Here is a 22,208-nt window from a genome sequence, read left to right on the forward strand (position 1 = left end):
TTGACGTATAGTTGTAGACATCCACTGCTTCTCAGGGATAAGCAGCACGGAATCCATTAACTCCGTGGGATACTGCCAGGTACTTGGATGACCAGGATATTGGGCTGGAAGGACCTTTGGTCTGACATAGTATGGCAAGTTTGATGGGATGGGGAGGGAGGAGACCAGTTTGAGAACACAGCACTTAGCTGAGCTTCTGTTATCATGAGAGCCCTTAGCCAGGGTACTACAGATAAATAAAAAACCTGCAACCTTTAGTACAGTGGTCCCCAAACCTGTCCTGGAGGGCCACCAGCCAGTTGGGTTTTTGGGATATCCACAATGAATATGCATGAGAGAATTTGCATGCACTGCCTCCATAACATGCAAATTCTCTCATGCATATTCATTGTGGATATCCCAAAAACCCAACTGGCTGGTGGCCCTCCAGGACAGGTTTGGGGACCACTGCTTTAGTACAACTGAGTAGGCAAAATCCATATGCTGTCATTTAAAAAAAACCCACAAGATTTGATATGCATCCAGGCAACCTCTTCACTTTTGCAAGGCTGTTCCTTTCAATGTGGTACGACAAACCCCAACTTGACACAAGCTTGGTTTCAGACAGAATGATGCCACTTCAAGGGATCTTGCAGAGTCCAAACTATGCCTTTCCTCAGGCTCCTGTCTATTTTGACAGACTCCCCCCCCCCCCCCCCCACTTAGAGGGATGCCATAGCCAAGGGACTGAATATTCAAGAGCAGATGCTGGAGGCTGTACAACAATGGTACAGCTTCAGTAAAGGCAAGCTTGACAGATACAGGAGTACACTTTGGCATGTTTTACCTTATATAGTTCTGGGGCACATGAGCCCCCCCAATAGAGGCCCTCCATGATCTCTAAGCTGTGCTAATCATGCTTAGTCTCTGGGGTTTCTCAGCACCTCTGCTGGTAGGCCATGCCAGTCCTCCAAGACATTTCCTCCAACATGAGTATGGAAAAAACAAGCTTCATGATGAACATACATAGTTGCCAAAACATTTATTGTTTTAAGACTATACAGAAGCATTTTGTGCTTTAGAGATAGTAAAAAGTACATATTATGTAGAAGGCCCAGTTGGAAACATGATAGTGAAGTTATGCTCATTACAAAAGACAGTCCTATCAACCTTTGAAGGGTTCCATGTGGAATTCAGGAAGCAGTCCTAGAAGTCTGCATTGCTTGCTAGTATGCAGGATTTCTAGTGCTCTTAAGTTTACAGAATCCTGCTTTGTATTCTTGGTAGTTATGCTGCAAAACTAATTTAGAAATTGCTTAAGATCTAGCAAGTTCCACAAGCTGAAAGTTCATTTCCCTGCTTAAGAGATACATAAAGCTCAGAACTAGGTTAAGATTTACTGCTTATATTTCAAATCAGAGCATAACTGGAACCAGTGGCAGACTGCAATTGATGAAAACAGGAATAGCCACCGAGATGTGGCTAGCTGAGATAGCAGGATACCATGACCCATGAAGAGAAGCTTTCAAGTTGATATCTGTAATCTGAAACTTCTAGAAGTTTCCAGACAGTTTTGAGTCACTTCTGTAGTTTAACAGAATGGAATTACTGATAGCACTAATGCCTCCTTGTCTAACAGGTCAGTGCTAGACTGGTGCACTTAATTGCTGCTGTGTTCAGGCTCTTGTTGGCTGGCTTGCTCTTGCTTCTGCTCTGGGCACACAGGACCTACCAACCAGTTGATAGGTGTGGTGTTAGCAAGATAAGCCATCACCTCATCCATGGATTCCTTCATTTTCTTCAGCTGTTCTTTGCAGGTGATGAGCAGCTGATCAGACAGGTCTCTGATGGAGCCAACAGAGTGGAAGTTCTGGTAGATGTCTCCAGCCAGGCAGCTAATATGGTGGGCTTGGTTCTGGATGTTTTGGGGCAAACCTTGGATGCTTGATACCAGTGCCATGCAGTTTGTCTGAAGCAGGTGTGAGAGGTCCTGGGCAGTAGCTAGGGCACGTGATTCAATGTGCTAAAGAGACAGAAGACATTTTAGAATTACAGCCAACTAGTTTGTGTTCTAATCACAGGATTATTATTAAACTTTTCTATACAGACATTCATGATACAGATCATATTGGTTCACATGGAACAGGGAGTTATAACTAATATTGAAGAATAAGCAAAGTTACAATAACACAAGGTGATGTGAACTTGGAAACTGAAATAGCCAGAGGTTTAACGTAATGAACCTAAGGATATACTGGTTGTGCTTTGGTTCAGATATAAGAGTACTCTGTATATAGTACTTATATACAGCCAGGGTACTAGCTACCAAAGCAGAGCAGTGTCAATACTGGGGGGGGGGGTGATTAGCAGGAGACTTTCTAGGATGAAGGAGAAGTGGGAATGGGGTTAAGGGAAGGCTTGTTGGAACAGCCAGGTCTTTAGTTTTCCTAAAGGAACAGGCAGGGTTCCTGTCTGAGGTCTGGTATTCCAGATGGCTGGCTCCACTGTCAAGGCGGCCCAATCTCTGGGGGCGTGCAGGGTTCCTTATAAGCTTCTTATAGAAGGGTGTAGTCTTAATGGGATATGAAGGTTGAGTGAGTGCTGATTGTGTATGGTCTTGTGAATAATGGTGAGGTACTTATGTAGGATTCTGATGCTTATGGGGAGCCAGTGTAGATTCCTGAGGATGGGTGTGATGTGATCTCCTCAGTTGGTGTTTGTCAGGATTCTGGCAGCTGTGTTCTGGAGCATCTGAAGGGATTTGGTGGTAGAGGTGGGGAGACCCAATAGGAGGGCATTGCAGTAGTCTATCTTGGAAAATAGAGTGGCCTGGAGGACCATCCTGAAGTTGTGGAAATGGAGTGGTTAAAGTCTTTAGAACTTAAAATTTGTAGAAACAGTCCTTGGTTGTGTGGTTGAATTTCTTTAAGTTCAGATGGTTGTCTAGTATCACAGAGGTCTCTTATTTTGGTGACTATGGTGGTGAGGGGGTCAGCAGTAAAAAGTTGTGATCAGGGGAGATGAGTTCAGGACTAGATTTGGACTGGTGAGGAGGTTAGAGTGGAAGCAGCTTTCCTAGAACTTGTGTTTTGGGTAGGGATTCTGTTATGGGGATCAAAATCTGCATGTCAAATCAGTGTATAGGAAATGCTTTAATAGCAGCTGGCAAGAGGGGCAGAAGGTAGGAGAAAGTGAAGAGCCTTGAGGTACTCCTAGGGATGATTTGATGCTTATTCTAATTTTATAGTGTATTACTAAGGCATGAATCAAACTATCTGAAGACTGTTCCTGAAATACCAATGTCTGATAGGTGATTTAGAAGGATAAAGTGATTCACTGTATCAAATGTGGCAGAGATGTTGAGAAGTACTAGTAGGAAAGAGTGTCCTTTGTCTAGGCCCATAATGAGGATGAAGCCATATAATAGAACTATAAAAAGTCCAAGTTAGCTACACATTGATGTGCATGCAATATTTCTCCCAATTATATTCTGTTCCTTGCTCAAAGGTCTCAGGCTATTTTATAAGTTTGCATTGTTACATATTTTGACAAGCAAGTTGTATTAAGAATGTCCCTTACTAGTCTGGTGTCTTCATACAGATGTTGAGTCTAGCATTTCTAGACACTCTCCACTGCAAGAAATCCCAATTTGAATACAGCCAAGGAGCTGAAGTCTGGGGTTCTGTTGAAGCAATTCAGAATGTGCTCAAACTAGGAGCCTTGAGCTGCAGGAGAAGGCATGTGAGTGTTTGGAAGCAGCTGTGAGGATTCACAGGAATTCTGGAGAGGGACCTTTGGAGTCCTAGGTTTCTTGCTCATTTGGGACTCACCCAGGATTTGGAGAAAAGTAACACATTCTGGGAGTAGTCCAAGCTGCAGGAGTGTACAGACTAAAAACTGTCAGAAGCCTCACCAGGAGAAACAGAAGTACATTGTAGTCTGGTGCAGGGGTACTGTCCCATGTCATCTTATGGAATAATCAAGATTTTAAGTCAGGCTTATGCATAAACATGGGGAGTGTTTTTGTTTTTCTATATATATGATCTGGAAAGGAATAAGATGAGTGATGTTATCAAGTTTGTGGAGGATACAAATTATTCAGAGTAATTAAATCACAAGTGGATTGTGACACATTACAGGAGGACTGGTATCTAAATAGCAGATGAATTTTAATTGGACAAGTGCAAGGTGTTCATATAGGGAAAAAATGCTCTTGCTCTAGTTACACAATGTTAGGTTCCATATCTGAAACTACCACCCAGGAAAGATCTAGGCATCAGTGGATAATACTTTAAAATAGTTGGCTCAGTGGGCTGCAGTCAAAAAAACAAACAGAATGTTAAGAATTAGGAAGGGTATGGTTAATAAAATAAAAAATGTTATGCCTCTGTATCGCTCCATGGTGAGACTGCACACAATTCTAGTTGCCATGGAGAAGGTACAGAGAAAGGATGGAACAGCTCCCCTATGAGAAGAGGTTAGGGCTCTTCAGCTTTGAGAAGAGACGGCTGAGGGGGGGATATGATAGAGGTCTTTAATGAGTAGATGTGAATCTACTATTTACACTTTCGGTTAATAGGACTAGGGGGCATTCCATGAAGTTAGTAAGTAGCACATTAAAGCTAGATGGGAGAAGATTTCAGTCAATGCACAATTAAAGCTCTGGAATTTGTTGCCAGAGGATTATGGTTAGTGCAGCTGGGTTAAAAAAACCAAACCGTGTTTGGAGAGGTTTGAGAAGTGCATTAACTGCTATCAAGTTACTTCGGGAATAGTCACTGCTGTTAATTGCATCAGTAGCATGGGATCTTTAGTGTTTAGGTAATTGCCAGGTTCTTGTGGCCTGCTTTGGCCACTGTTGGAAACAGGATGCTGGGCTTGATGGACCCTTGGTCTGACCCAGCATGGCAATTTCTTATGTTTGTGAAACCAATAGCTCGAATACATAAGATTGTTGACACGTTTTAAATTGTTAGGAACTTACCGTTTTAGACTATGCATATTGATCTGATCACTTATTGCTATGGCATGAGTGATTCACAAGTTACAGTTAAGGAAACCTGAGGGACAAGAATTGCCAGCACAGCTGGTATTAGTCTGGGCTGTTTTTCTAAAGGAGGATCTTAAGGCTTAGTAGCCATGAAGCCCCTGCTTGCTGAACAATTTGGATTTGTGTTCTGTCAAATAAGTATCTGTAAACCCTTTTTAAAGACCCTCATTTGCCAGAGAAGTGTTACTACATAGAGAATGCTCAGCACATTTTTCCTTGTCAGAATTGTTCTGTAATGTCATAGGGTGTGCGATGGCTCTAGTACAAGTGTAAAGCCAGGGTTGCACAGTCTTTACAGGGGGGGGGGTACTCCTATAGTAGGACAGAACTGCTGCAAAGGGTTGGAAGAGATACTATAGACCAACAGAATTGATTCATCCTGCTACCTCAAACGCCATCAAAACCCTGGGATTCAATGCTCGTTGGCAAGTTTGCTTGACCAAGTCTAAACATCTATACACTTGTCAGAATGATCTGATCCAGGTGAGGGGCTGATCCAACAGCTGTGCAGGGTTTCCATCTTATGCTCCCTGTGCCAGCCTAGAGGGACTCAGTCAAGCAATTGAGATACTGAGTGGCTGGACTAGAGGTGCACATTCGCCAGACTCTGTAGCAGCTGCTGTTTGTGATGTGGCCCAACTAGTTCAGAATGAAGTTACAAGGCCAAAAACACAGACTTGCCATTCCAAAATAGGAGTTCAAAAGATGCTGTGCATAAGTAGTTTGTTCAAGAGCTTGGCCTTCAAGTCTGGGAATAGCCATTTATTCAATGTCACCTCCCATTTAGAGGCTACAAAGTACTCCAGCCTCAGGATAGCTTTGCTTATATTGGGCAGAGACAATTATAGCTTGTCTATACAGCACTCTACAGAAAGTTCAAACTGGCTGAGAACAATGATCAAGGCATGTCAGAAGATGCATCCAGACTCAGTTGCCAGTATTAGCAGCTTATGCAGACTGAATGCCTGGAAACATTAAGCCACCCAAAAAAGGTATAATTGAGGCTGTTCAAAATGGCTGATAATGATCAAGGCATGACAGAAGGTGCATCTAGACTGTTGCCAGTGTTAGAGGTTTATGCAGACTGAATGCCTGGAAACACTGAGCCACCCAAAAGCTGTTTACCTCTCTACTGGGAGCTTCCTCTCCATCCTGCTGTCCTATGTTTCTCTTCCATGCTACCCAAGCCTGGTGCAGCTTCTCTTGGGCATCCTGCAGTTTCTGGTTGGCACCAGACAGATGCTTTTGGGTGTACTCCATCTGAAATCAGGAAGTAGTGCCATTAGAAAATGGTATAGTTTGTACCAAGCCCAAGTACTTTTGTACACAGATGTGTAAAGGTATGTGCATTCAGCTTGCTCACTACCTAGATTTTCCAATAGAATGGCAGGAATTACACTTAAGCTCTTTCCTGCCAATTGCCAAACCCCTCTCCTGGAGTTAAAAATCAACAGGTATCCTTAACATTATGGCCATCACCTAATGCTGAGGTAAGAGCATTAGGCTTCCCTGCACCGCAACAAGCATAGTTAGATTCAGTGCTTGGGATGGCCAACTCAGGTATTCCCCCCATCCAGCTAGCAATTTAAGAGCAGTACTAAGTACTCACCAAGACCAACATTTAAAAAATAAAAAAAATTTACCAGATCAATGGTGTGGTGGAGCTGAGAGATGGCCTCCTGGCTCTTCTGTTTAAGAGCTGTCACCTTGCTCAAGGCCTGCTCATATGCCTGCCTGCGAAGCTTGGAAGACAGAGACCCCAGTCTAGTATAATAGCTTGGCTTTTGGGTTCCAGCTCCAAATGCTTCAGCAGCTTCTTTGGCTAAGGTGGTAAAGAAAAACCAATGTCAACCTGGTTTTTGAATCTTGTATCTTAAGACAGGCATAAAATGAATAAGTCTGAAAGTACTTAGCCACTGACAATGAAAGAGGGAATGCCAAGTTGTCTTGTAGTTGGACATTAGATACAAGTGGAAACGGCCCTAGAAAGTGTTAGGACATCTCAGCACCACATGGAATTATTTTTTTTTTAGATACAAAAAAAAAAACCAGAGAAGGGGGGGGGGGAAGAAGAGATAGGAATCCAGGCAGTGGTATTTATTCCTTGTGGGCCAAGTTATTCTAAAAAGCTAGTGCAGACATTTCAAGAAGCTTTTTGCAAGCCCAGTTTCTCCTTACCTGCTTCCCCTTCAGTCACTGGGAGATACTGATCCACAAGGGCCTCCGTCTTGCTCAGTGCAGCATCTACCCCAGTGCTCACCACCTGTACCATGGGGCTTCCCAGAACAGAGTTAATGCTCCCAGTCACAACAGCTTTTGTCATTTCCATGCTCTCCTGTGCAGCTCCCTTGGCCTTGTCCACCACTCCAGTGACTGCATGGGCAACTGTATCCTTGGCACCCACCACAGTCCCTGCTACAGCTTCTTTTGCACCAACCACCATGTCTGTGGCATTAGCAACAATCTACATGAAGAATCACAGAGTTAGTACTAGATGGTCACATCTGAGGACTGCCACTTGTTTGCATCAAGTTCCCAAAGGCTGTGAGAACAGGGAACTGGTCCAAGCTCAGGAATACCAAGCCTCTGCTCTTCACTAGCATTTCCAGAGACCTGCTGATAATTCTAGAATTGAGAGCAGTTAAGTAGGCACAGTCTGCAACTCCCATCTTCCTATCCATCACCCTCCTTGCTCCAGGTCTTTTATCAGTTAAAACTCCTGGCTATCCTGCTCCACATAGGTCCCACCATCTTATCCACAAGTGGGAAGCTTGAACTGCACTGGGTCAAGAAGTTAGCAGGTATTCTAGAATACATGGATTTAGAAGGCACAGTGTGTTATGATTTCCTGCTGGATGAAGGAGAGGGTCTATGCAAGGAAGAGCCACCTAATTGGTTTACCCATTGTGGTAACCCCTAGGAGCATTGGTTTCTTAAAATCTGTAGCAACAGTGCCCATGTTTCTTACAAGTACCCTGCAAGAGTTCAGATTAACAGGCAAGATTTAGATGAAGTGGGGTGGAGAAAGTGACCTTACCTTATCAGTAGATTGGTGAAGGACAGGCAGCTTCTCTTCAATTTTGTCCAGGCCTACACAGGCACAGTTATTGACGAGTGAAACTACAAAAGAGCAAGACAAGAGCATGCCTATCCAGTGTAAAATAAAAAGTAGTATAGAAAAAAAAAAAGAGAAGAGATGCAAGACTAGGATATTGTTTATTCTTCCATACCACATTTGTGGAGCCATGCTCTTATACTAGCTGAGTCCATCATAAGTGACAGGTTGCCAGTGGCAGTGTAGTGACCACATGCAGGCCCTGCACTCACTCAAATGCCTGCTACTACCCCTAAACTTTCTCCCCCTCTTATCAAGGAGCCAGTACTGACAGCAGCAGGCAGCTTTGTGTCCCAGGTTGGAAGAGAAATCTCTACTAGTAAGTTTTTATTCACTAGAAGCTGTTCACTACTAGTATAGGAAGAATGCAGCTTGCCAAAACTTGTTCTCACTAGTAGAAGGCCCATCCAAGGAGAGAGGAACACAGAAGTGTGCAATTGAGATGTGTGGTAGTAGAGCTAAGCCCCAATTTCCTGTGGGGAGAATAGGCAAATTGTTACAGATTTTCCAAAGGAGTAGCAGCAATTGTAGCAAGTTTAAACTCTGCATTTATTTGGGGTAAAAAAATAGATTGCAAAGTCAGATTTGTGTCCAATAGATTTGGTTCATTATTAGAACTGTTTCCCACCCAGACTGGGTTTTTTTTGTGTTTCTTTTTAAGATTGCTGCAGTGTGCATGAGATTTGTACACATTGGAGACCCAAGGTATGCAAATCTCATGCATATTTGTTATGGATATCCTAATAGCAGACTGTTAGGTGTACCTTCAGAAGGGTGGGAAGCAAGAGGAAGGGGAAGAAGAGAGACATGAAGGAAAAGTAGTAGGGGGCAGTGGCGTAGCCAGAATTGATTTTTTGGGTGGGCACAAGGCATGCAGGTCTACTAGTTGTTTTCTTACTGATAAATAATGCCATATACTGCACCCTAGAATGGCTTTCTAAGTAGTTTGCAACAGCCATTATGTGTCATGTATGAAACTTTAAAATAATTTACTTCAATTTCAAGTATAGAAAACAATCAAATCCAATCATAATAAAACAAAAATTAATGTATTCTTTCATGAACCATCTTTGCAGAAACCCAGAAATCTTCATAAATACAATAAAATATAATTAATCATCAGAACAGGTGCAGCGCAGAGCTAGGGCAATTCACATTACAAGTAACATGAAAAAAATTCAAATTCTGGTGTAATCTCAGCAAAAAATAACCCTCCACTGCTATTTTGTGAAGTAACAAACTCTTGCAAAGAAAGAGGCATCTGGAACCTTGCCAAACAATCACAGCACTGACTCTCAGGATTCAAACAGCAATCTTATGAAAAAGCAGCAATGCAAATACTACACCAGGCCCTAGAACATTAATACATCACCTACGGGAATAACAGAACAGGCTGGACTACTACTACAGAGAAACTATATGCTAGAAATACTCATTTCTGTCACAAACAGGCAAAACTGAGACTGACCCTTACCTAATATAGAAATAAGAGACTATAAATTAGAAACAGAAACATGTAGATAAAGCCAAAATAGAAAGCCTGAGAAACTAAAATGTCTGAACAGTGAATACTTAAGAGCAAAATTCAAAAATATAAGAATGCACATCCCAAAGATGACAAATTGCTAACCTCTCTCTCTATATATATTTTTTTACCTTTGTATTTTTCTAATCAGTTGGTCCTGGTCTCTTTCCCATTTTTCCTTGTCGCTCATTTCCTAATTCCTCCTCAGTGTCTTTTCTACTACTGTCTTCTTCCTTCCACCACACACATATACTATAAAATGCTTCTCACAGACTCCCTCACACACTCAGGCTCTCACTCTCATATGCTCTCCCCCCCCAGCTCACAGTTCTCTGCAGACACACATACAAGCTCTCACTTTCTCACCCCTCCCCAGGCTTATATTCTTATGCACACACAGACGCACATCCAGGCACCCATTCTCACCCCCCACACAAACCCAGGCATCCCATTCTCACCCATATATACACACATTCAAGTTCCATTCCTCCACCCACACACATCAAGACTCCATTCTCACTCCCATACACACCCAGGGTCCGATTTTCACCCACACACACACCACAAGGCTCCCCATTCTCATCCTCACATACACATTCAAGCCTGTGCACAGTTTCCGCTTCCTCCCCCCAGAGCAGGAAGACAGCCTGGCCTCTCCTGCTGCACTGGCCTCCTGCGTACAGCCAAACTGATCTTCCTGCTCTGGGGGAGGAAGCGGAAACTGTGCGCAGCGCTTCCGCTCTCCTCCCCGCCCCCCCCCCCCCCCCCCAAACAGGAAGATTGGTCAGCCATACGGCCCGAAGATAGCAGGAGAGGCCAGCTGATCTTCCTGCTTTGGGGGGAGGAAGTGGAAACTGTGCGCGGCGCTTCCGCTCCCCCCCCTTCCCCCGCAAACAGGAAGATCGGTTGGCCATATGGTTGTAGGACTGCTTCCCCACGTGTGCCGTGATGGCGTGCCAAGCATGGGTTCTCCTCTTCACTGTCGTGGGGATGGGATCCTGCGACAGCCTTGCAGTTCTGGTGTCAGTTGGGTGGGCCTGGGTCTAAATTGGGTGGGCAGCTGCCCACCCAGGCCCACCCGTGGCTATGCCACTGGTAGGGGGAAGAGCAAAGATGCTGTAGAATGAGCAGGGAAGATTAGGATGACAGTGAGGGAGGGTGAAAGAAAAGAATCCATGCCCCTCAACTCAATCATACCCTTATTCCTCCAGTGCTCTTCAGACCCTCTCACTTCCTCCCCACCCACAATCCCCAGTTCATGCTACCTGCTCCCCTCAAAGGACCCCTCCCCCAACCAGCTCTTATCAGCCAAAGATGAGGACAATGGCCTTGCAGTGCCTGTCATGTCCACCCTCCTTCCCTACCAGCAGACACTTGGTATTGGTGCCCACCATTCATGCCCTGTTGGGGAGAAGAGGCGACCTGACAAGCACTGCCATCTTCCTCTTGTTTGGCTAATAGCCAGTGAATGGGGAGGGGGTGTCCAGGAGGTGGAGGGAAGATGCTGCTGTTCACTATCACCAGTCATCTTCCAAGGCAGGTAATTGTACTCTAGAACTTTATTTCTAGTTGCCCTGAGAATTTTTGGATTAAGTGGGAAAAGGATGGGGTTAGCACACACTAACACTTAATTCTGCCACATAATGACTTCACATGCTTCCTTCTATCCCTCTAGATTTGTTTGCATGCTCATGCTTTCACTCCTCTCCCTCATATCCACACTCTTCCTTCAACCATAGCAGCTGCTTCCTCCTCCCAGAATACAACAGACTGCAGCAGCCTCCTGCCTCCCTCCCCATGGGGCAGCAGCTGATTTCTTCTTCCAGCCACTAAGGGCTTACACTTCCATTGCACGAGTCCCATGCTGTCCATTTTGTTTTCTGCCACATGGACCTGAAGCTCCTAATCCTTCCCACCTGCATGGACCAACTAATTTTCCTATTGCTTCTGGGTCTGCTAGCTTTTGCAACGGGCCCTGAAGGTTTGGGTTTTTAGCTAAGTTGGCCCAGTGATCTGGCAATCCTCCAATGAGGAAAGTTGTCCTGTGCCTGCATCACTGATATGCAAATACAATTCTGCCCCCTCCCTCAAGGGGCAGAGCTCTATTTGCATACCAGCAACATAGGTGCAGGGCAGCTTTCTATTATATAGAGATAATGCAAATAGAAAGTAGTGAGAACAGGCAAAGTCTACACCAAGCCTAGAAGGTGACCACCCATTGAAGAAAATTAAATCTTCACATATAGCAACGAGCCTCAACCTGCAGTGGGTTGCTTAAGTATGAGGAAAATGGGACAGCTGAGGGCACATCACTGCCTGCAGTATTGATTGATCAACCTGTGAACCAGGCTGCAGTGATAGTCATAGGCTTAAGGTTAAGCTCTCCCCCCCCCCCCCAAAAAAAAAAAAAAGTAAACCCTGATGGGCTGCATGTGCCTCTATATACTCCATTCTTTACTATGCATGCATGAGGATCAGGGATTAATAGCACATCCTCTTCCAAGCTAGAAGTTTCATAGTATGGGACAAGTTTATATGATCTTGCAGCTCTGACAAAACCAGCCCCGTGCAGCAGAGAGACACGACATGCAATTAAGTGCCACTTCTGCTAGCCACAGTGGGGGGCATGAGTGACTCAAGACTGGATGTCCAGGACAGGAAACCTACAATTGTAGCAGAACAGGGGGGGGAGGGGGAGGGACTGAGGTCTGAAGGAGTCAGCAAGAGGATAACCACATTTGGGAGGAGAAGTCAGGATTGGGCCAAATAATCTGGAGAGAGGAATAAGGATGAAAGGGGATCAGATGGCAAAATGTGAATGGGTCACTAATCGTGTCACAGTCCTTATATTTACAAGCTATATCATGTTGGACTGTTGGCACACTGTATAATCACACAAATGTATACCAATAGTGTCCCAATTAATTATTGCTTTCCCCAGAACCTATAGTCTAGATGTATTGACCATCATAGGTGTCATCGTATAGCTTAGTAAACACTTAATACTCCACCTTATGTTTTAATCATTGGTCACTGTATTTTTCTTTTCATGTGAACATATCACCTCTATTGTGCGTGTCACGCAAACATGTGATAACTTAGCTGAATGGATGAACGCCTTCATTTTCCTCAGAAGTTAGCCCAGTGGATAATATCATGTATTTGCTCTGCCCGACGCGGGACCGTGTTTTGGATTTCAATTATCCTTTGTCTAGGGCTCATTTTCTAAAATTGTATATATGAAAAGGTTCAAAAATTAATTCCATACAAATTGTATGGAATTAATTTTTGAACCTTTTCATATATACAATTTTAGAAGATGAGCCCTAGACAAAGGATAATTGAAATCCAAAACACGGTCCCGCGTCGGGCAGAGCAAGCGGGTAGAGTGAATACCATGATATTATCCACTGGGCTAATTTGAGGAAAACGAAGGCGTTCATCCATTCAGCTAAGTAATCACATGATATGTTTGCGTGACATGCACAATAGAGGTGATATGTTCACATGAAAAGAAAAATACAGTGACCAATGATTAAAACATAAGGTGGAGTATTAAGTGTTTACTAAGCTATACGATGACACCTATGATGGTCAATACATCTAGACTATAGGTTCTGGGGAGAGGCAATAATTAATTGGACACTATTGGTATATGTTTGTGTGATAAAATGTGACTGGAGCCAGGGGAGATGGGTGAGCAATAGGAAAGGAGCTGGAATTGATGAGGTAGAAAAAAAACACACAACTAGATGAGGGTATTAGGGAATGGGTGAGACATGGAAGAAAGGCAATTAGGATGGACAATGAAGTGTTGAGAAGTGGAAAGGTAAAGAGCTATAGGAGAGCAAGGAGTATGAGGGAGTCCATGGAAAAAAGGACAACTGAGCCAGATATCTGTGAGAAGGGAGAACTAGGCAAGTGAAATACTTGAGCAGCAAGAATGGGGGGTGGGGAGAAGGAAGAGGCCAAAATGAAGTTTAGCTGAGGTAGAGGTCAGTGTTAGAAGACAGTGATGCAAAAAGGAGGATTCAGGAGACCATGGAGAAGGGCGGGGGGGGGGGGGACCAGCATTTTCAGAATAAATAAGATGCCCAAAAGAGGCAGAAAATGTTTAATTAGAATACCAGCTTTGGGAACATGTGTAAGCAAAGTCTAGCTTCTTCAGATTGCCAGTTTAATTTAATTACATTTTTCTATTTCTAAATTTGTAGTCCCTTATTCTGTATTAGGCAAGTGCGGTACACCAACTTTCTCCATGTACAGAGAGCTATGGAAGTTCTGATTCTATGTAAAGAGGGATTAAAAGACTCTTCTGTAATTTAGTTGGATTATACAATATTTACTACACACACCACAAAACAGATGAGTCCAGAGATTAAGTTAATACATGGTTGGCTTTAGTTCCAGAGTATGCTTTTAACAGAAGGCACTTAAAGATCACAAGCAGATATTGAAAGCCAGTGGTATGGCCATGAACAGCCATATCAAGGTGCTTTTTACTAGATGTCTCACCACCCATTTGCTTTCTTTTATAGAAGAAAGCTAAAATCCTATTCAGGCGAGCAGTTGCCATCACTTACTTTGTGGCTCCAGTTTTTGGATGATGGGCTTTTGTACTTGCAAGGGTCACAGCAGCGATGGTCTTCACCCCCTCCTCTGCCACCTCACAGACAGACTTCAGGTAGGGATGCTTCTCTTTCGTGCTGACGTAAGCAGATGAAACCATGTCACAGGTAGAGCTCACCAAGGGCAGGTTAGCCACCCTCACCGCCACATTCTGGCAAGTCAAAGTTTGGAGAGAGAGTTAGCAATCCAGCTACAGTGCAACCATGGAAAACTGAGCCAGCTCAAGCAAAGTATTTCATGCCTACCTGTTGTGGTTCAGCTGCTTCTGAAGCCATTCTTTCAAGCCTTCAACATTGAAAAGCATTACTTATTTCTTTCACAAAGAAGTTTGTCTAAGATAGCAGTTTCAAGTGTGTGCCAAGAGGTTTTTTTTTTTGGGGGGGGGGGGGGGGGGTAAGCTTCTGCCACAAGCAATTAAGATACCTCCACACTTCCCATAAGTAGATTATAAAATTGAGTTACCTTTTAGGAGGCAGTAACTCAGTGGGATGATCCATGAATAAACAGTTTTCTAGGCCATTTAACATTAAAAAAATGAGTTACATGACAAAAACAATAAGCCTACTTGCAGCAGGGTAGCTTTTACATTCGTGATTTAAAAGGTAAGCTAACAATGGGCACAAGGTTAAAGTGCTAGCTTGATAGTATACAGTGGTATACTAGTCACTATCTTTGTTACCCACCGTTCAGTTTCCAGGGACATTTCCAATTACCATGGAGTAGGAAGGCTAACCCTAACCCTATTGCTAGGTTTGGGGTTCAGTTCACTCACTGCCTGTACTTGCATGGTATGGGCAGAGTAGTTTGGAAACTACTGTGTTAGAAAAAACCCATATCCTTTTCAGTTTAAGTCTGTTTTAAGTTTAATGACTTGTATTTCACTTTTTTTGTGGCACTTAACCATGCCAGAGTATTACACAGTTTTTAAAATTAAGAGCATACATTAAAAAAAACCCACCACATGGCAAAGTCCATAATACGCTTAAGAGCTACAGAAAGCTAAGGAGGAATAGCACCTACTCCCAGCTGGGGTAAGATTAGTTACAAGTGAGGCTCGTTTGGCAGGTAACAGAAGTACATCGTTGCGGGGGGCTTAATTTAAGTAGTTAATAAGTGTCCCAGCCCTAGCAGGAGACTCAAAATCAGGGACAGTTCAGACACCGAACATCACGGTAATACGAGACAATAAAATGAGAAGTGAAGTAGAGCCCTTTATTAGCTACGTGTTACAAATGAACAGCCTGCTCACCTTAGATTCTGAGCCCTACTAACCATTAAGCCTAACACCAGTTAATTTAGAGTTAACATATTAAGGGCTTTTAGTATTTTAGATGCAGAGAAAGTTTTATAGGAGCCATAAAGAGGTTTATTTTTTGAAGATAGCCATAGTGAATAGGTATAATTCATGCACTACCTCTGGTGTAGAACTATCTCATACACTACCTATTCATTGTAAGAGCCTGGCCCATTCACAGCTCTTGAGAACTGCTGGTGGCCACTCTTATCTTAGTCTCCGATTTACTTGGGTGGTTTTCAAGCCAGACTTGTAGACACAGCAGCTTAAAACACAAGGCAGACTTTTTTTCAAGAATATATTACACTAGCTTTTCTAAAGCCTAGATTCAGATAAGCATTTAAAGAAGGGAACACCCAAACCAGCTTTAACTGAAAAACACTTAAAACAAACCACCTCCTCCTTACCCTAGTAGCAACTTCACGTGGCTTCCTTGATTCCCCCCCAAGACAACCACTCTCCACTCTGCCGCCTAAGTGGGCAATGGGCCCTTTTCTAGGCGAGACAAGGGTGGTGTCCAAGGATTCAGCACCTCCTCAACTCTGGCTCCTCCCTAGAATTTTTATTGTTTAGCTCTGTCTGCCCTCCTGCACCTCTTTTCTTTATGTCTCAGGTTATCTTTCTCCTCTCCCAGAGTTTCTCATTAGGGAGCATATACTCCTTCATATGGCCCCAGTCTCAGTTCCATTACAGCAGATTTTTGTTAATGTAAGAACATAAGAAATTGCCATACTGGGTCAGACCAAGGGTCCATCAGGCCCAGCATCCTGTTTCCAACAGAGGCCAAACCAGGCCACAAGAACCTGGCAAGTACCCAAACACTAAGAAGATCCCTTGCTGCTGATGCCAGTAATTACCGTAGCAGTGGCCATTCCCTAGTCAACTTGATTAATAGCAGTTAATGGACTTCTCCAAGAACTTATCCAAATCTTTTTTGAACCCAGCTACACTAACTGCACTAACCACATCCTCTGGCGGCAAATTCCAAAGATTAACTGTGCCATGAGTGAAAAATCAGTTTTCTCTGATAGTCTTAATGTGCTACTTAAGGCAGGGCGTCCCCAGATCTTTTTTAAGGAGGGTCACACAGAATATTTCAGATCACCGACAGGTCCAGATGAAATTTACAAAAAAAAATAAATAAAATCTCTCCCTTCAGCATCTTCTCCCTACCCCCCCTGCTTCAGTGTGCCCCTCCCTCACCATCTCACCTCTACACACAGCATGTCCTCCCTCTATTCCTCCCTTTTCCACCCCAGGGCTGGCCCCTCTCCTGCCTTTTCTTCTCCATTCCCTGAGGCCAAGGCTCCTCTTGCTCCTTCACACAAATCTGCTGCCTTTGGTCCTCCTACTACATCTAACCTGTCACCACCCTCCTATCTCCTTTGTCTGCAAGGATAGAGGAAAAGCATGCTGGGCTGCAGAACTCAAAGATTTCCAAACATTTGGTGGCCAGCGAGCTTTTCTGTTCACCAGCAAAAACATGGTAGCAAAAATATCTCGTTTCACTTTTAGAGTAGGGCATTTGCCCAGTTATTGCATTTTCAATTGTAAACAATTTAAAATTATACAGAAAATATAATGGTGTGACTTTTTACTTGCCCCTCCTCAGCCCTCATCTAATCTCCTCTGCCTCTCATCTCCTCACCATCGGAGCTCCTTCTCTGACACTCACCCTCCTTCTTGGCTCTATTCCCTTTTCCCCTACCCAGCCTCCCATTCCCCCTGTCTTTCACCTCTTTCCAATCCCCCACTCCCATCTTCACCCTCTTTCATCACCTCCCTAGCTCATTCCCTTTCCATGGCTTCTCAGCTCCTACCCAATCCTCAGGGCTTTCACACCTTTTTTTTTTTTTTTTTTTTTACCCTCTCCCTGCCGTTCAGCCCCAATCTCACATCCCCTACCTTATAAACCACATTAATACTTCCAAGCCCATCTCCCAACCCCTCCCTTCATATCCCTTTGTTCCATATTGCGGTCCCACACATACCCCATTATAACCCCCATCTCCCAGCCTCACCCCCACAGACCCCCAATCTTTACTCCCCAGCTTTACAACCCCCCTTTGTCCCCCATATCACAGCTCCGTGTTCGCCATCTACCTGCAGGCATGTCTGGCAGCTGTGGCACCTGGGGACAAAAACAAGAGAGCACACATGAGTCACTGTCCTGGGTGGGCACCCACCTCCTCCTTCTCTCAGTGCTTCCTTTCTAAGCCAAAGTGTACCACAGGCAATAGGAGGTGGGCACCTGCGGAGACGCTGAGTGCAGGCATGCTCTCTCCGCCCAACCCCATGATTCTGCAATTGCCTTCAGAGGCAGGGAGAAAAGGAGGAAGAGTGGGGCAGAATGTTATTTATCATTGGGGGGGGGGGGGCTCTGTGGCCATGCCCTGGAGGGCATTACTTCAGAAGATGGCGTAGACAACCCCCAGAGTCTTCAGACTTGTGCTGCCTTTCTCGTTTCCCCAAATTCCTGCTCACTCCCCACTCCCCCACTTTCCAAGTCTCATGCCAACCTTATCTTCCCATCCTCTGCTTCCCCAATTCCAATGCCCCCATCTTGTTACCCCCAATAGGCGAAAGAAAAAAAAAATCCCCCATAATCAAAGAAGATAGAAAAGGCACAACTGGGCAGAAGATTTGTGTAAATGAGCAAGAAATGCATTCAGGCCGATGCAGTATCGGCAGGCGGAAAACGGGTGCCAATGATGGAGCGCCTGCTCTCCTAACGCACGCCGATCGAACTCTTACGGGGTGATACAAAATGCAAATCAGCTGCTACGGTGAAAAAGGAGGCGCTAGGGGAAATTGTGCGGCCCTAGCACCTTCCTTGGCAGCAGGCGCCCAGCAGAGGTGGCTGTCAGTGGGTTAGAAAAACGGAGACTGAGTTTTATGAGCGTCCCTTTTCCTAACCTGACCACCAACACTTTTTTTTTTCACCTGACTTCTTTTTTCAGTTCCTCTGACTTAATCTCACCACAATATTAAGTCAAAGGAACTACAGAAGCGCAGAATTTTCTGCTTTTTTTTTTTTTTTTTTTTGTCAGCTTCAGGGGCTTCTCAAAACTTAACGCCTGCTCTGGGGCAGGTGTTAATTTCTGAAAGTGAGAATGTGCACATCAAGCGCACATTTTTTTTTTTTTTTTGCATTGGGGGAGGAATAGCCAATAGCGCTCATCAACATGAATTTACATGTGATGTGCGCTATTAGCTTTGCAGGGGATTGGATGCGCATTTTGGATGCGCTAATCCCCTTATTGAATAAGAGGTTGAGGACATGCGTCCAAAATGTGTGTCCAACCACGGGTTAACCAGTGCGCTCGGCTGAGTGCACTGTATTGCACCGACCCGTGTGGCCTACGGGGAAAGGGAATGAAGAGAGGGAGTGTGGCCAGTGCTGGGGTGTAAGAAAGGATATTATTACTATTATGATTATTTGTATTACATCCCAGATGTTTTCAGCGCTGTACAGAGATACATACAAAGTAACAATTAAAAGTGTACTACCAAATATAGGCCTAGATTTATCATTTTTCTATAAATTTTGCCCATGATAAAAAAAAAGGTTGATAGAGAGAGAAAGAGTGTTTATAAGGCTCACATATTAGTCATTTATTTATACCACTGTAGGAGGGGCAACTAGTAACTTGAAGTGAGGTTTTGGTGTGGTCTAGGGTTCGGGGGCAGTTTACATGCACAGTCAGAGGTACAAACAGCACAGTACACATCAGTGAAGATTTGATGTGATTTAGAAAGGTACACAAAGATGAGATTTGTACATTGTACTCTCGACCTAGCTTGATGCACTCTCTACCTAGAGGATTTGAAAAATGACCCTGATAGATAGAATACAAAAATGAGACAGTTCCTTCTCCTTGGAGCTTACAATCTTTGAAGACAGGCAGATGGGAGAGACTGACCAAAACAAATAAGAGGTTTTGAGTCAACAGGAAGGAAATGAGGGAGGGAGGGGGAAAAATATGCAGAGGGTAGATGGTGGGGAGTGGAATGAGAGAAGGTGGACACTTGGGAGAAGAGAGGAAGATGCTGAGGGGAGAGATTGCTACAATTTTCATCTGACCCTCTTAGTGATTTGAAATGTTCTATGTGACCTTTCTTATTAAAAAAAAAAAAAAAAAAAGTCTGGAGACCTCTGACTTCTATTAACAAAAATCTGCCCTGCTGGGCCATTTTCAGAATTGTATGTTTCCTATCAGGGAACTCAGTGAGAAGGGAAAGACAACCTGAAACATGGAAACAAACTAGCTCACATAAAAAGAGGTGCAGGAGGGCTGAAAAAGCTAAGCAGTAAAGATCCCAGGGAGGAGCCAAGATGGACAAGTGCTAAATCCTTGGGCTCCACCCTTATCTTTGCTAGAAAAGGCCCCACAGCCAAGGTAGGAGACAGAGTGGAAGAAGGGTTGGGGTAAGTGGGAAAAAAGGGGAGATGGTAGTTGAGGTTTGTTTTATTTGGCTCTATTTTTTGCATGCTTATGTGGGGTTAGTTCTTAGTAAAATAATGGGGGGGTTTGCATGTTTGGGAGCTGAAAAATACTTTTGTCTCCTGAGATCCTGTATGACTTTAATAGAAGTTGAGATAGAGCTTCTCATACTCATGTCAGTGATCCTCAATGGCCAGTGGCTTTCTAGCATGTTTATAGCCTAAGGATAGGAAAAAGCTATAAGTAATAAAGCTAGTGTATGTACTCTATGTATGGTCTTTTAAGCTGTCTTTGAAGCTTGGTTGGAGTTGACTACCCTTATTTTTTCCATTCCTATAAAATCAAATCTCTGAATACATCTGGTCTTAGGTAGCTAACTACTAAGCTTTATGGCTTGTGGGGGTTTAGATTTGGTCATTATTGCTTTGTTCCCTCAGTGTCTGAGGCTTTTTAGTTTAGTCTTAAACTGTTTTGAAAGCTTCATTTTAACTTATCCTATCCCTCCCTCCTTACTGGTCTCCAGATGTAGAAGGGAGCTGTGATCTGTTTACTCTCACTAAACAGCTTCAAATAACTCCCTTGATGAAACTTGATTTTTGCAACACAGCACCTGAGTCTCACTAACTAAGCTTGGAGGTGCTCCTTAACTTTCTGTGGTTACACAAGAATAACTGCTTAAGTCTGAGTATGGTATTTTAAAAAAACCAACAAAAACCAGTGATGGTGGTATATCAATGGGCTAATGACTAGGATGGCCTATAAAACAAGTATAGTTCTAAGGTCTAAATCTAGGATGCTTTCATATTTCTAAATTTGAATAAATAGTACTTTACTAAATAAAAGGTCCCAATAGCAAATTCAAGGTACTCATTGTCTGGGGAAGGAATTCAGTAATTAGTGTGTAGTAACTACTTTTGAAAGAGGTAGTTGTGAGTGTGCCCTTTCCTTGTACATATGCTCTTGTATATTTATAACCTGTTTAAGATATAACTTGGATCTAGCAAGTGACACTTAACTCAGTCATTGCAAACTGCCCTGCCTCATGACTGTAGATATTGAGTAAAAGTCATAGCTAGCAGTTCAGGAGAGCCTTGCTAAACAGTGGCCCTGTTAACTAAGCAATCATTACTATCTGGTAATAGTAAATGGATTAACTGACACAAGTACTTAGTGCTGATTGCTAATAGACTTTTATCATTGTAACACTTAGGCTGTTACCTTATGTGTGTGTGACAAATACATACATCAGGTGAGTAACTTGCATCATACCTTGCATGAGTAACATACATCAGGTGAGTGTCTAACTTGCTGACCTAGTGCAATAAGCACATTTAGTCTATTGCTGCTTAGAAGGGACCATTGAGGTAGAAGATAGTATAGTACATTCTGGGATGTAGTGGAAATTTGAGCCAAAAGATTTTCTGAAAAGAATGAAGGTAATGTTTTGGCTTTTTTTTTCTTTGAAAGAAAAAAGCTTGAAAGAAAATGACTTCAGTAGCAGGTGCAGCTGAAACTGACCCACAACAGGTAGGTATGAAATGGCTTGCCTGAGCTTTAGCTTATGGATAGATTGTTAACTTTTTTTTTTTTCTCCCCCAATTTTGACTTGCCAGAATGTGGCGGTGAGGGTGGCTAACCTGCCGTTAGTGAGCTCTACCTGTGACATGGTTTCATCTGCTTACGTCAGCACAAAAGAGAACCATCCCTACCTGAAGTCTGTCTGTGAGGTGGCAGAGAAGGGAGTGAAGACAATCACTAACGTGGCCCTCACAAGTACAAAACCATCATCCAAAAACTGGAGCCACAAAGTGAGTGACTTTCTACTTGCCTGAGTAGAGTTTTCCATCCCTTTTTAATAAGGGAAAGCAAATGGTGGAAACTTGTAGGAAATAGCCCCAATAGACTTGTGCATTGTCAGCCCAAATGTGTGTTGGCTTTAAGACTTGTTGTGTGTTTTTTTTAATGTTAAATGGTCACTTAATGCATAGAATATGCATGTTTATCTGTCATGATGTATGTATCAAATGTTGTGCCACCAGAAAAACCTCTATGGCTCACTCTGTACATGAAGTGAACATTGTGTCTGAGGTTTTTTTTGGCCTACAAATCTCCTATCCCACTGGATTATCAGTTCATTAAACTATGGCACCATATCCTTCATCCTTCATAGG

General features: G+C 43.5%; 1 protein-coding gene and 1 long non-coding RNA gene across 3 annotated transcripts; one reads left to right on the forward strand and one right to left on the reverse strand.

Moving 5' to 3' along the window:
- Positions 1-996: 996 nt before the first annotated feature.
- Positions 997-15,764, reverse strand: LOC115095310 (perilipin-2-like). The gene is given in 9 exon segments (XM_029608821.1): positions 997-2,002; positions 6,155-6,289; positions 6,673-6,851; positions 7,208-7,493; positions 8,067-8,149; positions 14,253-14,283; positions 14,285-14,449; positions 14,544-14,583; positions 15,742-15,764. Coding segments are annotated over 9 exon segments (1,290 nt in total). The 5' UTR covers positions 15,750-15,764; the 3' UTR covers positions 997-1,639.
- Positions 15,765-19,970: 4,206 nt separating this feature from the next.
- Positions 19,971-21,823, forward strand: LOC115095434. 2 transcript variants are annotated; one of them, XR_003857767.1, is made up of 3 exons: positions 19,971-19,992; positions 21,505-21,564; positions 21,651-21,823. It is a non-coding gene; the product is annotated as an uncharacterized LOC115095434 (long non-coding RNA). The 2 variants fall into 2 exon arrangements; XR_003857766.1 differs by having other exon boundaries at positions 19,976-20,021.
- Positions 21,824-22,208: the final 385 nt, after the last annotated feature.

Source organism: Rhinatrema bivittatum, chromosome 1 (genome assembly GCF_901001135.1).
Source record: "Rhinatrema bivittatum chromosome 1, aRhiBiv1.1, whole genome shotgun sequence".
NCBI lineage: Eukaryota > Metazoa > Chordata > Amphibia > Gymnophiona > Rhinatrematidae > Rhinatrema > Rhinatrema bivittatum.